Genomic DNA, 13,770 nt, shown 5'->3' with positions numbered 1-13,770 from the left:
TCAATTTTAGCTTCAACTAAACAACTTGAATATCCACTTAGATTTTCAACAAATTTAACTCAAGAAAGTAGCCTTTACGCTCGGGGAATAGTTCATCGGGATGCCAAACTGCAAATAACCATATCCATCGAAGAATTTTCACGAGAGGAGTGAAACCCCAGCTCAAGGATGCGAACCTTCAGCTCGAAGAAGCTCAACCATGCTTGTCCTAACAAGACAAAAAAGGGAGCTAAAAGTTAAGCTAAAGGTTTGAACAAATTAAATATGCAAGAAAAGACTTTTAAGTAAACCCATAAAGGAAGCTAATGGATTAGGCTAAGGGTTAGGACAAATTCATGGTGTAAGAAATGACCATTGAAATGATCAAGGTGGCTCTGAACGTTTTGATGAAACTTCAGTTAAATTATGTTATAGAAAAAACAGGAATTTTTTCCATCCTGCTGAGAAAGCATTCGTGGCTCTTGGGGATGATCACACCATTATTATCATTCTTGAGCTCCAAGGAATCGGCCAAGGGAGAGCCAAAGGGACACAAATTTGCCTATAAATACAAGGGTCTATGCTAGACAAAGGGCACATCAAAAAGCTCCCAAAAAGCTCTCATATTTTCGGCCTCACCCCTTCACCATTCTCTCCATATTTTCGGCCTCCCCTCACCCTTCCCAAGTCACGGCCAAGATCAAGAAAGGAAAAAAAGGTCTTGTTCGTGCAGTTCGGAGTTACAATATTGCGTCAAAGTACTGCTCGATCAACGACAACAGTTGTTAGAATCACGCCGAAGTACTGCCGAATTTTTGCAAGGAAGCTTCGTTCAAGAAATTGTAAGTGGACTTTTGTTTCTTATTTTTGTTGTATTTTAAACCTCGATATAACTAACGTGACATGCATATTGGTATATCCTTATTTTCGAAAAATCAGTATAATTTTATTTTAAAATTTCGATCGATCTTATGTTCTCTTCTGTGCTTCGAATTTCTTGATTCCGCTGTGTCAGTATGAAAACTCTGAAATCTGAATATCTGAAAAGCTCTGTCTGTTACTTCTGAATTCTGTTTGCACTGTTACGATTCGAAATTGAAATGGGACGAGAATTGTAGTTCTGTTCTGGCCCCCAGTGGTGGGTATAAAACAATGTTCTGTTCTGGCCCCCATTGGTGGGTATAAAACCATGTTTTGGCCTCACCCCTTAGAGGACTAACATTTGAGGACAATTTGACCATGGAAATGAGATGAGTAACAGTGTGTTTTGTCTGCTCTGAAATGATCTAAATTGTTTCTGTTCTGTTTTGAATCATTTGATAAGCTCCGTCTTTTATTCGCTTCGTTTCTGTTGTGTCAAATCAATAATATTGAGTTTTGAAAGTATGTTATGACAGTATGTTAAAAGAAAATTTTAAAGAATTAAGTTCTATATGTATCTCCAGAATCGATCGACCCCCACTTGCTGAGTGTTTCCCAAAACACTCACCCCTTACAAATCTCAGATAAGAATGAAGAGTAAGTGAATGAGGAGGAACAAGAGGCTTTCTGGGGTTGGTGAGCGATGAACAAGATCAAGAGACCATTTATTTCCTTTGTTTAGTTTTCTGAATTTCGCAACTCCGATGTAATTTATTTTATTGTCATTGTAAGACAATACTTTATTTATGAAAAAGACTGGTTGATTTGATACGAGGCTTTATTGTTTTCAATGTAATTGTTAAACAATGCCGGATGTCACCGACGCTTCGGATACGGGGCGTGACATTTAAGTGGTATCAGAGCCGCCAGATTCATAATCCCGCAGGGATTTTGATAGGCAAAATTTGGCAAGTCAAATTTTGGCAAAAGCCTAGTGCATCCCAATTTGAGTCCAACTTTCATCTGTTCTTGAAATTCAACTTTCATCTGATTCTTTATTTTCGAATAGACTTCAGAAATCTATCCCTTCAATCGCTTCGCAATTCTTAGTATCAAAATTTTTCCATGACCACTTTGTTTATATTATTTGTGCCATTCTATCCCTTATACGATTCTGATGCTTTTCCTTCGATTTTATCCTAGGAAATGGCTGCTCCATGTACCCGTGCTCAGGCAGCCTTTCGCATGCGTCAGCTCATAATTGACAATCAGACTAGAGAAATTGCGACCCTGAAGGCGCAACTGGCTAGAGAAAAGTTGGAGAAACAGGAGATTTATGAGAGTAGACTCATACTGGAGACCGATGTACAACGATTGACTCATCATCTGGACTTGGCGGAGAGCCAGCTGCTGCAAATACCGACCCACACTTAACAGGGATTTATTGGATAGAGTGGAGATAGAGCGAGGACGTGCTGCTCAGGCCCGTCAGCGCCAGGAGGAGTACAACGCCAGACAAGATCGGTACATTTCGAAGCTCCATGGCACTATGGACAGACTTAAAGATCAAAATAATTACTTGCATTTGGTGATAGAGAACATGGAGGAAGAGGAGGTAGCACCGATGGAGGTGGCCGGAGATGACAGCGCCAGTGACAGCGATGGCAGAGAGATGTTCGATTAGATTAGCATTATAATATCTGGGTTGTAATAAAATTTGTGACTAAGAAAATACTATGTGTACCAAAATATTTTGAGACTTTCTATTATCCTTCTATTGCATATTTAAAAATTTGATGAGTATCTTATATATAAAATTATTTTTTTTTGTAGGAAAACAACATGGATCTTCAACGCATTATAAATGAACTTCAAAATCAACTTCAGGAAAAAGATTCAGAAATTAAAACACTGAAATAAAAAAATGAGAAACTCGAAAGAGATAATTTCCAGTTAGACGGGAATAATGTATGCATGACGGAGGATCTTCGTGAGGCCAGAGAGGAAGAGAAGAAACTACGTGAGGACGTAAGACATTATGCCGCTTATCATCTAGAGTCGGAACTTCGACATGAAATCACCAAGAAAGAGTTAAACAAAGCTCAGGATAGGATTTTTACCTTCAAAATCCGGGACGATAGCCTTCTCAAAACACAACGCCGTCTGGAGGAACAGATCGCAGATCAAGAAATCAATGAGAAAGTAAGCCAATCAACAATACATGAGCTACAAGATCAAGTAAACAACCTTGATCATCACAACACACAACTGCAAAATTACATAGAGCACCAGCAAAACGAAATGATCAACATGGAAAAACGCATGGAACAACTAGAAGAAAACCCCGTAGAGGAAGAAATTAATGAAGCAGAAGGAGACGGTGAAGTTATAGATGAGTAGGGAAAGAACTCTAGAATAGGCACCACTTGTACCTAGAGCTATTTGATTAAACATTTATTCTGAAAAGATTGATTGTATGAAATTTTGTTACAATTTAATGAAATGATTTATTTGATTAAATATTGTGGCAAACAAATTAAAAAAAATACATGCATATAGGATATGGCAAGCAAACCACCCCGAAACAACCGTAACCCTCGTGGCGCCAATCACAATGAAAATCCACCACCACCTCAGAGAGTAAACCTCAGCCAAGAGGATATGTTGGCAATAGCCACTATCGTAGCTGCGACGTTGCAAGGATTCGTGAACCCGTTAGCTAAAGCCATCCAACCACCTCAAGAACCACAACCGCGTGGAATTAAATACCATTATGAATCTCTAAGAAGGAATCGAGTTCCAACCTTCGATGGAAACCCAGACCCCGACGTCAGTCACAACTGGCTCAAGAACGTCGAAACACAATTGCATTTACTGGAAATACCTGAAGAACTGAGAGTGGAGGTTGTAACACCGTTTTTGGAAGACCAAGCTAGGAAATGGTGGGAAACTGTGTCGCCATATTTGACAGAGGTGGAAGAGATCACATGGCAAATTTTTAAAAGAGACTTTTTGAAACAATACTATCCAGCTGAATTTAGACTACAGAAGTTGGGTGAATTTGAAAGCTTCAAACAGGCTCCAGACATGTCAGTAATGGAGTACACTTCATGATTCAACGATCTGGGAACTTATGTCCCAACGATCATGTCGGATGAAACGTAAAAATGCATCGTTTCAAGAAGGGACTCAACAGTCGAATTCAGTCAGCATTGGCAGTATTCAAGACAAACAACTTTGCGGATTTGATGGGCGTTGCAATGAGCGCAGAAACTGATATCAAGCGACGCGAGGAAGAAAACAAGAACAAAAGGCCGATGAACAATCAATCTACTCAGAATGGTCCCAAGTTTAAGAAACCAAATTATTCAGGTGGGTCTTTCAAAGGAAGTTCTGGCAGTGCTGGTAACACCGAAGGAAAGTGGTGTGATACATGTCAACGGAAACATGTTGGAGAATGTTACCGGAAGACAGGCGCTTGTTTTAAGTGCGGAAAGGTGGGTCATAGAATTAAAGATTGTCCAGACAACAAGGACAAAGGGACGGGGCCCCGTAAACAGCATGAAAACAAGACTAATGCTCGGGTGTACGCGATAACCCAAGAAGAAGCCAATAATACCAACGAAGTGGTGGCAGGTACCATTTTACTCAATAAAATGCCTGCATATGCTTTGTTTGATTGTGGTGCCACACATTCATTTGTGTGTAGAAGATTTGCTAAAAAGCTTGAACTTAAACATGATACTCTTAGTGAACCCTTAAGAGTGGCAACACCGACGAGTAAAGTAATTGAATCACACAAAGTGTATCGAAACGGTAAAATTTGTATCAGCAATCAAACTTTCAAAGCGGAATTGATTCAACTCAATATGGTTGAGTTTGACATCATTCTTGGAATGGACTGGTAGGCTAAAAACCATGCCATGGTAGACTGTCAAAGGAAAGATATTAGACTTCAGACTTCGAACAAAGAGGAAGTCATATACCACGGGAAATCCAAAGAACGGAAATCTTTACTATCAGCCTCACAAGCCTGGAAGGCCATAAAAGGAGGTGAAGAGATTTATCTAGCGATGATCAATGAGATCAAGGAAGAAGAAGCCCCAAAGTTAGAAGATATTCCAATTGTTCAAGAATTTCCAGACGTTTTCCCCGAAGAACAACCCGGTGAGATACCCGATAGGGAAGTAGAATTTGAAATCAACTTGGTCCCTGGTGCTGCTCCCATATCAAAGGCACCATACCGAATGGCTCCAGCTGAATTGAAGGAGTTAAAAGAATAACTTCAGGAATTACTGGACAAAAAGCAGATTCGCCCTAGTGCATCCCCGTGGGGAGCCCCAGTACTGTTCGTAGAAAAAAGACGGGAGCATGAGGCTATGTATTGATTACCGGGAGCTAAACAAGATCACCATAAAGAATAAATATCCACTCCCGAGAATAGATGATCTTTTCGATCAGCTAAAAGGAGCCAAGGTTTTTTCAAAGCTCGTTTTAAGATCAGGATATCATCAGTTAAAGGTCAAAGCAGAGGATATCCCTAAAACTGCTTTTAGAACAAGATATGGACATTACGAATTCACAGTAATGCCCTTTGGTCTGACAAATGCTCCTGCAGCATTCATGGACCTGATGAATCGAGTATTCAAACCATACCTCGACAGATTTGTGGTTGTTTTTATAAATGATATCTTGGTATACTCACCGAGTGAAGAAGAACATAGAGAACATCTACGTCTCACTCTGCAAACACTACGTGAGAAAGAACTCTATGCCAAATTCAAGAAGTGTGAATTTTGGTTAAAGAGTGTGGCATTCCTAGGCCATATAATTTCTGAACTTGGAGTGTCAGTAGACCCTAAGAAAGTGGAAGCAATCAAAGATTGGCCACAACCAAAGACGGTGACTGAAGTAAGGTGTTTTCTAGGTTTAGAAGGCTACTACAGGAAATTTGTGGAAGGATTTTCTTCGATAGCCATTCCACTCACCAAACTTACTCAGAAAAACTCGAAGTTCATTTGGAATGAAGCTTGTGAAAGAAGTTTTGAAACCCTGAAGACGAAACTCGCATCCACACCAGTACTAGTTCTTCCCGAGGATGGTAAGAATTTCACTGTGTACAGTGACGCTTCCAAGGAAGGATTAGGGTGTGTGCTTATGCAAGAGGGTCAGGTAATTGCGTATGCCTCACGACAATTGAAACCGTATGAGCAGAATTACCCCACTCATGACCTTGAGTTAGCTGCAGTTGTGTTTGCACTTAAAATCTGGAGGCACTACCTTTATGGAGTAAAATGTGAGGTGTTTACCGATCACCAGAGCCTCAAGTACATTTTCACCCAGAAAGAATTAAACATGAGGCAAAGAAGGTGGATGGAACTTCTAAAGGATTATGATTTGGTAATCAATTATCATCCAGGAAAGGCGAATAAGGTGGCNTGAAAGGATGATTGTATGTGCCAAACATCGATGGAATTCGAGGGGAACTAATGGCCGAGGCACATAAATCAAGATTTTCAGTACATCCAGGAAGCACCAAGATGTACCGGGATTTGAAAAATAATTACTGGTGGAACGGTATAGATGTAGCTGTCTTTGTTGCAAAGTGTTTAGTCTGTCAACAAGTCAAGGCGGAGCATCAGCGGCCTGGGGGACTTCTGCAAGCATTGGAAATACCCGAGTGGAAGTGGGATAACATCTCTATGGACTTTGTAGTCGGGTTACCAAGATCGAGGCATGGTCACGACGGAATCTCGGTGATCATTGATAGATTAACCAAGTCTGCACATTTCTTACCAGTGTGGATGAATTACAACCTAGATAAGCTGGCTACCTTATATATGGATGATATAGTGAGACTGCATGGAGTACCGGCGAGTATATTATCTGATAGAGATTCAAGATTCGTATCTCGATTCTGGAAGAGTTTTCAAAAAGCCATGGGAACTAAAGTGACTCTTAGCACGGCCTATCATCCGCAAACTGACGGCTAAACTGAGAGGACAATTCAAACCCTCGAGGACATGTTGAGGGCATGTGCATTAGATTTCCATGGGAATTGGAGTGAGCAACTACCGTTAATCGAGTTTGCCTACAATAACAACTACCATAGTAGCATTAAGATGGCTCCGTACGAGGCATTGTATGGCCGAAAATGTAGATCGCCTTTGTACTGGGATGAAGTCGGAGAAAAAACCGTTACTGGACCGGAGCTTGTTCAACTAACTGTCGATAATGTAGCCATAATCAAAGAAAGGCTCAAGGCAATTCAAGACAGACAAAAGAGTTGGGCAGATTTGAAGAGGAGACCGTTAGAATTGGAAATCGGAGAGAAGGCTTATATCAAGGCTCCACCAATGAAAGGAGTGGTGCGGTTCAGTAAATCTGGGAAGTTGAATCCAAGGTATGTGGGACCGTTCAAAATACTGGAAAAGGTGGGAACCTTAGCTTATCGGCTGGCTTTACCACCTGAGATGACTAGAGTATATAATGTTTTCCACATATCGCAGCTGCGGAAGTATGTCCCGGACCCGAGTCATGTACTCAAGGTGGCACCGCTGATGATTGAAGGAAACCTGAATGAACAACTCAAATATAAAGAGGTCCCTATCCAAATAGTGGACACAAAAGATCAAGTATTGAGACATCGCACAATTCCTTATGTCAAAGTACAGTGGTCAAATCATACCGAAAGAGAGGCCACTTGGGAACTCGAAGAAAAGATGCGCTCACAGTACCCTTATTTATTTAACAGTTCAAGCTGACCCAAGTTTCGAGGACGAAACTTTCAATAAGGAGGGAGGGATGTGAGAACTCGTAAATTTCGACCCAAGAAATTTCGACCCGAAGCAAATCAAGTAAGTAAATTGACCTTGAAAATGTACTTAAAATAAGCTCATCAATTTTAGTTTCAACTAAACAACTTGAATATCCACTAAGATTTTCAACAAATTTAACTCAAGAAAGTAGCCTCTACGCTCGGGGAATAGTTCATCGGGATGCCAAGTTGCAAATAACCATATCCATCGAAGAATTTTCACGAGAGGAGTGAAATCCCAGCTCAATGACGCGAACCTTCAGCTCGAAGAAGCTCAACCAAGCTTGTCCTAACAAGACCAAAAATGGAGCTAAAAGTTAAGCTTAATGTTTGAACAAATTAAATATGCAAGAAAAGACTTTTAAGTAAACCCATAAAGGAAGCTAAGGGATAGGACAAATTCATAGTGTAAGAAATGACCATTGAAATGATCAAGGTGGCTCTTGGGGATGATCACACCATTATTGCCATTCTTGAGCGCCAAGGAATCGGCCAAGGGAGAGCCAAAGGGACACAAATTAGCCTATAAATACAAGGGTCTATGCTAGACAAAGGGCACAGCAAAAAGCTCCCAAAAAGCTCTCATATTTTCGGCCTCACCCCTTCACCATACTCTCCATATTTTCGGCCTCCCCTCACCCTTCCCAAGTCACGGCCAAGATCAAGAAAGAAAAACGAGGTCTTGTTCGTGCAGTTTGGAGTTACAATATTGCGTCAAAGTACTGCCCGATCAACGACAACAGTTGTTAGAATCACGCCGAAGTACTGTCGAATTTTTGCAAGGAAGCTTCGTTCAAGAAATTGTAAGTGGACTTTTGTTTCTTATTTTTGTTGTATTTTAAACCTCGATATAACTAACGTGACATGCATATTGGTATATCCTTATTTTCGAAAAATCAGTATAATTTTATTTTAAAATTTCGATCGATCTTATGTTCTCTTCTGTGCTTCAAATTTCTTGATTCCGCTGTGTTAGTATGAAAACTCTGAAATCTGAATATCTAAAAAGCTCTGTTTGTTACTTCTGAATTCTGTTTTCACTGTTACGATTCGAAATTGAAATGAGACGAGAATTGTAGTTCTGTTCTAGCCCCCATTGGTAGGTATAAAACCATGTTCTGTTCCGGCCCCTATTGGTGGGTATAAAACCATGTTCTGGCCTCACCCCTTAGATGACTAACATATTGGGGACAATTTGACCATGGAAATGAGATGAGTAACAGTGTGTTTTGTCTGCTCTGAAATGATCTGAATTGTTTCTGTTCTGTTTTGAATCATTTGATAAGCTCCGTCTTTTATTCGCTTCGTTTCTGTTGTGTCAAGTCAAGAATATTGAGTTTTGAAAGTATGCTATGAAAGTATGTTAAAAGAAATTTTTAAAGAATTAAGTTCTATATGTATCTCCGGAATCGATCGACCCCCACTTGCTGAGTGTTTCCCAAAACACTCACCCCTTACAAATTTCAGATAAGAATGAAGAGCAAGTGAATGAGGAGGAACAAGAGGCTTTCTGGGGTTGGTGAGCGATGAACAAGATCAAGAGACCATTTATTTCCTTTGTTTAGTTTTCTGCATTTCGCAACTCCGATGTAATTTATTTCATTGTCATTGTAAGACAATACTTTATTTATGAAAAAGACTGGTTGATTTGATACGAGGCTTTATTGTTTTCAATGTAATTGTTAAACAATGCCGGATGTCACCGATGCTTCGGATACGGGGCGTGACATGAATGATCTGGAGGCAATAACATTACAAAAACGAGATTGAGAATGAGTAATCTTCAATTGGATTCAGTGGATGGGAATGAATGGTTTCACTTAATAGATTGCAGCAACTTTCTAGACGACGTGCCGGCGGATCTTTTTTGAATTCTCAGTCGCAGTTTCATAGGTGTTTGGCTGAATTTTACATTAGATTTGATGTCAATTGCTGCCCGTGCGCTGTGGTTTTGTTATTCGTTTAGGAATATAGCCATTTTTATGTTTATATTTACTTATTTTGGATGAAAGAGTTCTACACGACGTTGCGATTTGATGTGATGATGTACAGTTTGTTATTATTCTAGGGAATTTAGTTCTTTACGTATGATGGACGTTGATGTTTTGAAGGATAAAAAAAAGTGGTGGTATTTTTTTATCTTTTTTATTTCTTTGTTGATGTTCAGTTTTGACTCCAGTGTTGCGATGTAAGGAAGCTTTAAAAATTGAATAGAGTTGTGATGATTGAGATTGGAGAAATATGGTTGTTAAATGATGTGCTTTATTCACGCTCTTGTGATCGAAATCGAATTTCCGTTTTCTCCCTGAGTCAAGTACCCAGAAAGTTTTAACTTTATGAATACATAAAATCTTTCTTTTGTTCACCCTTTTCTGGGTTTGTAATTTAACAGCAAGCTGAAGATTATTTGCAAAGTGTTTTAAAATGATGGTATTTTTAATGTAGATATTGTTTTACTGCAGTGCTGGTGTGTCAGCTGATACATCAGGTAGTGGAACTTCATCTCAAATTAGTGAAATTCCAGGAGAGAATTCATGAAAAAGAGGTAATGGTAAACATTTCTCCCTATTTTAGGCAAAGCTCACACGTCTCTGTTTGGTTTGATCGTGTAGTGTAGCTTTTACCAATATAAAGGTGGTATTGGAATTTATTTTGGGGTGTTTATGGAAAATATTTTTTGAAAATGTGTTTCCAGCAGAAAATGGATACGGTTGAAACTGGAACTAACAATATGAATGTCATTTGATTGTTAAGTTCACAGGACTTGGATATCATGGAAAATGAATGGTTCAACATATTTGAAACTTCGGGAGCACAACACATGTGACACCTATGCGGAGTAAATAAAATTTGTTTCTATCTGTAAATCGTTATTAATACTTGATTTTGAAGAATTTGAACATATTTAACTTTGTTTCTACAAGCTTCCACTGTGTTCAGGATCAAGCACAGAGCGAATAAATTTTTACTAGGGAAAGCATGTAATTGCATTATTTAAATATAATAATAGATCATGACTAATTCGAGTTTATATTACAACAGTCATGAAAATGTAATAGAAATTAGAAGCAATTCAGTTTTATGAAAATTAATCAAGAAGGAGAATTTTCTATTAGTTTTTTCTATGCTTGGGTATAGGGGCCGCAGAGATCCATGCACCGGTGGAGGAAGTAAAGCATGCCGCTAGAAATTCAGAAGAGACTCCTTGAATAGCAGGTGGCGGTACTATTTATTAGAATCTCGTTTTTGTAATGTTATCTCCTCCGGATGTCCCTAAAGACTTCACTTGTATTATGGAAGTGTTGATTTGTGTGTAACCCTGTTCAGTTCCTTATTCAAACATGTCTCTGGTGGCCCTGTTCATTAACTTTATTGGAGTTTAAAAATGGGGCAATATTAATGCTTTGGATATCCAGAAGTTTCTGTGCGCTGATTTTTATAAAGCTACCATGGCCATGAATATTGAAAATTTTCCAGTGATGAATCTTTGTTTGTCCTTCACTCCTCCTTAGGCCATCCACAATAAGAAAAATATTTCATTCAAATATTTGTGGACCACATAATTCACATCATCAATCAAATATTTCTCTACTCAGATATCTCATATTTCACAATCAAATATCACACCAACCAAATATTTATGGATCCCACTGTCACTTTAATTAATATTTTATTTTCATTTAAATAAAATCATTTAACCACTCTAATTACTTTCATCTATTATTTATTATTATATTTTTATTGAAATATAAAACTAGAAAGTTTATAACGATTATTTGTGAATAAGTAATTTGTAATAAAATAAATATTAATAAAATTTAAAAATTTATATCAAACTATACAAAAATAATTTACCACAAAACAATATTTATAACATTAATAATAAAAAATTACAAACCATAAATTTCAAACCACATTACATGTTCAATCTGTTTAAAAACATAAATTGTAAACCACACACAAAATAAAATCACACTAAAATACATGATTTTAACACATAAATTGCAAACCACACTCATAATAAAAACATGACATCAAATACAAATTACAAACCACATTACATGTTCAATCTTTTTTTGAGCTGCTCACATATCGCTAGATGGTTATGGAGTTGTTCATCTGTCATACCTCGTGTGTCCATTACGAGTAGTTTATGAGCTTGAATGAGTTGATCTACTTTTTTGTTGTTATTATATTCCTCCATCTATGTTACTGATTGTTGCATAGCCTCAGTAATTTGATCAACATGGGTCACTCTTTCTTTGCCTTTCTTTTTTTCGGCCTTATGTCCCATAGGACGAGATCGGGCTTCATTGTACTCTGTATCAACACTTGGTGTAGCATTAGACGAGTCAGTATGTGCACCTGACGATTCAGATGTCCTTGCCTTCTTTGCAGACCAGTGTCCTGAAGATTGAGGAGCATACATAGGACTATCTTTAACAATCCTCCACACGTGTTCATATTGAAAAGAAGATTTGAAGGTACTCTTGTATTCTTCATGAGCTCGCATCATCAAATCCTAGTCACTCCATCCACTTGGTCGATCCGTGTACCATTTGTTGTAAATTCCATTATATCTATTCACGATCCTTTTCACCGCAGCCCAATGTGCTTTGGCTTTCTCTGCAGTCCTTTTTTTAGCTTTCTTCTCTCGATTGGTATTGTAGTATTCTACAGCTCGTTTCCAAAAAGACTCACTCTTCTGGGCATTACCAACGGTTGGGTCTTCGCTCATCATTGTGTATGCTGCTGCAAGGAGCTTATCATCTGCTATTGTCCACGCTGTCCGCTTGCCATGATCTCCATCTGAATCTTTGCCCGTCTCGCTTGCCTGATTGAGAGTAATATTTTCAAGTCCTATTTGAGACGAGAAAGGAGAAAATTGTGAATTTCGGAATTCGTAAGGTGCTTCTACCCCTTTATCACTATCACTTGCATCAACACTAGCCCTTCTCGATTCGGTTGATTGAAGCCCCGGTGATTGAACAGGATTAATTCCATGGGATGGAGCTTGTGCAAAATATTGGCTACTCTGCCAATATTCTGGGGGCATGTATTCCACGGAGGTAGAGGGGCGTTAAAAAAATATGGTCGTGGATATGGAAAATGTTGCAAATTTTGTGGTTGCTGTGTAAGAAATGGAAATGGAGGATGTTGGACACTCGGACGAACTCGAGAATTTTCTCCACTTGAATTTTTGTCGATATTTGGAGAGTTCAAAAGATCACTAAAAAAAATATTGGAACTATCATCCATTCCAAATTTTTTTGTGAGAGAAATATGTATGTAGGATATTGAAAATATGAATTTTAATTTCTTAAAAACTTATGTATTTATAGACTAAAATTTGAACGTTACCCAACGTTCAAAACCCAACGTTCTTAATTGATCAGAGAAAATAAAAATGTGCAGAAAAACTTCTCAAGTTTTGGATCTACCCAAATTTGGTTTCCAACAATTGGTTGACCAACAATATGGTCTGGTCGACCAGCAATTGGTCTTGGTCGACCAATTGGTCGACTAAAAATGACCAATTGTTGATCGACTAATTTTTTTGGTCGACCAAATAGTCGACCAATGTTTTGTTTGGTCGACCTCGGATTCCATTTAATTGTCCACTTGTGTCTGACGCGCGAGTGCAATGTACGCACGTGTCACGCTTGCTTGAAGATATTTAAAAAAAATTGCAATACCCGGTTACAAATTTGTAACCGGGTATTGTTCTGACACAAAAATAAATGGTGTGCAGTAGTGAATATTTAGTTGGAGAGGATATTTGGATGACTTGGCATGTATTATATCCACCATTGTGGATGTCTTTACAGATTTGCAGAATTGTCGGCAATGTTAGAGCCTGGGAGACCTGTTAAAACCTATGTAGTACGGATATTTTAAATTTTTTTTTTGAAGTATCGGATACAGATACGAAGTGGACGCTTGTCGGATAAAGAAAAATCCGTGTCGTTGACTTTTTTTAGGTTTTTATCGGATACGGATTGGACACGGCTAGGATATTGTAACGTTCCAAAAATTTAAAGGTCTACGTGAACCACATGCATGCAAAATTATTAAATTTCTTTGGTATTTTATTAAATTGTGTTTACTTATTT

The 13,770-nt window shown here is 38.4% G+C and overlaps 1 protein-coding gene and 1 long non-coding RNA gene across 4 annotated transcripts; one reads left to right on the top strand and one right to left on the bottom strand.

Moving 5' to 3' along the window:
• Nucleotides 1–9,606: 9,606 nt before the first annotated feature.
• LOC140960926 (uncharacterized) lies at nucleotides 9,607–11,162 on the top strand. Of its 3 annotated transcripts, none has more exons than XR_012172275.1 (3): nucleotides 9,607–9,901; nucleotides 10,120–10,202; nucleotides 10,796–11,162. It is a non-coding gene; the product is annotated as an uncharacterized lncRNA (long non-coding RNA). The 3 variants fall into 3 exon arrangements; XR_012172273.1 differs by having other exon boundaries at nucleotides 9,607–9,953; nucleotides 10,103–10,202; XR_012172274.1 differs by having other exon boundaries at nucleotides 9,607–9,971.
• A 1,017-nt stretch (nucleotides 11,163–12,179) lies between these two features.
• LOC140960973 (uncharacterized) lies at nucleotides 12,180–12,713 on the bottom strand. The gene has a single exon (XM_073419299.1). The coding sequence runs from the start codon at nucleotides 12,711–12,713 to the stop codon at nucleotides 12,180–12,182; it is 534 nt and encodes a 177-aa protein (XP_073275400.1).
• Between the last annotated feature and the right edge of the window lie 1,057 nt (nucleotides 12,714–13,770).

The sequence above is a fragment of the Primulina huaijiensis genome, chromosome 16 (genome assembly GCF_012295235.1).
Source record: "Primulina huaijiensis isolate GDHJ02 chromosome 16, ASM1229523v2, whole genome shotgun sequence".
NCBI classification, from domain to species: Eukaryota; Viridiplantae; Streptophyta; class Magnoliopsida; order Lamiales; family Gesneriaceae; genus Primulina; species Primulina huaijiensis.
The sequence above is the reverse complement of the archived record's forward strand: the minus strand, read 5'-3'. Positions and strand labels throughout refer to the sequence as shown.

Coding starts and splice junctions, on each gene's coding strand:
- LOC140960973 (XM_073419299.1), bottom strand. CDS start 12,713: ATGCCCCCAGAATATTGGCAGAGTAGCCAATATTTTGCACAAGCTCCA.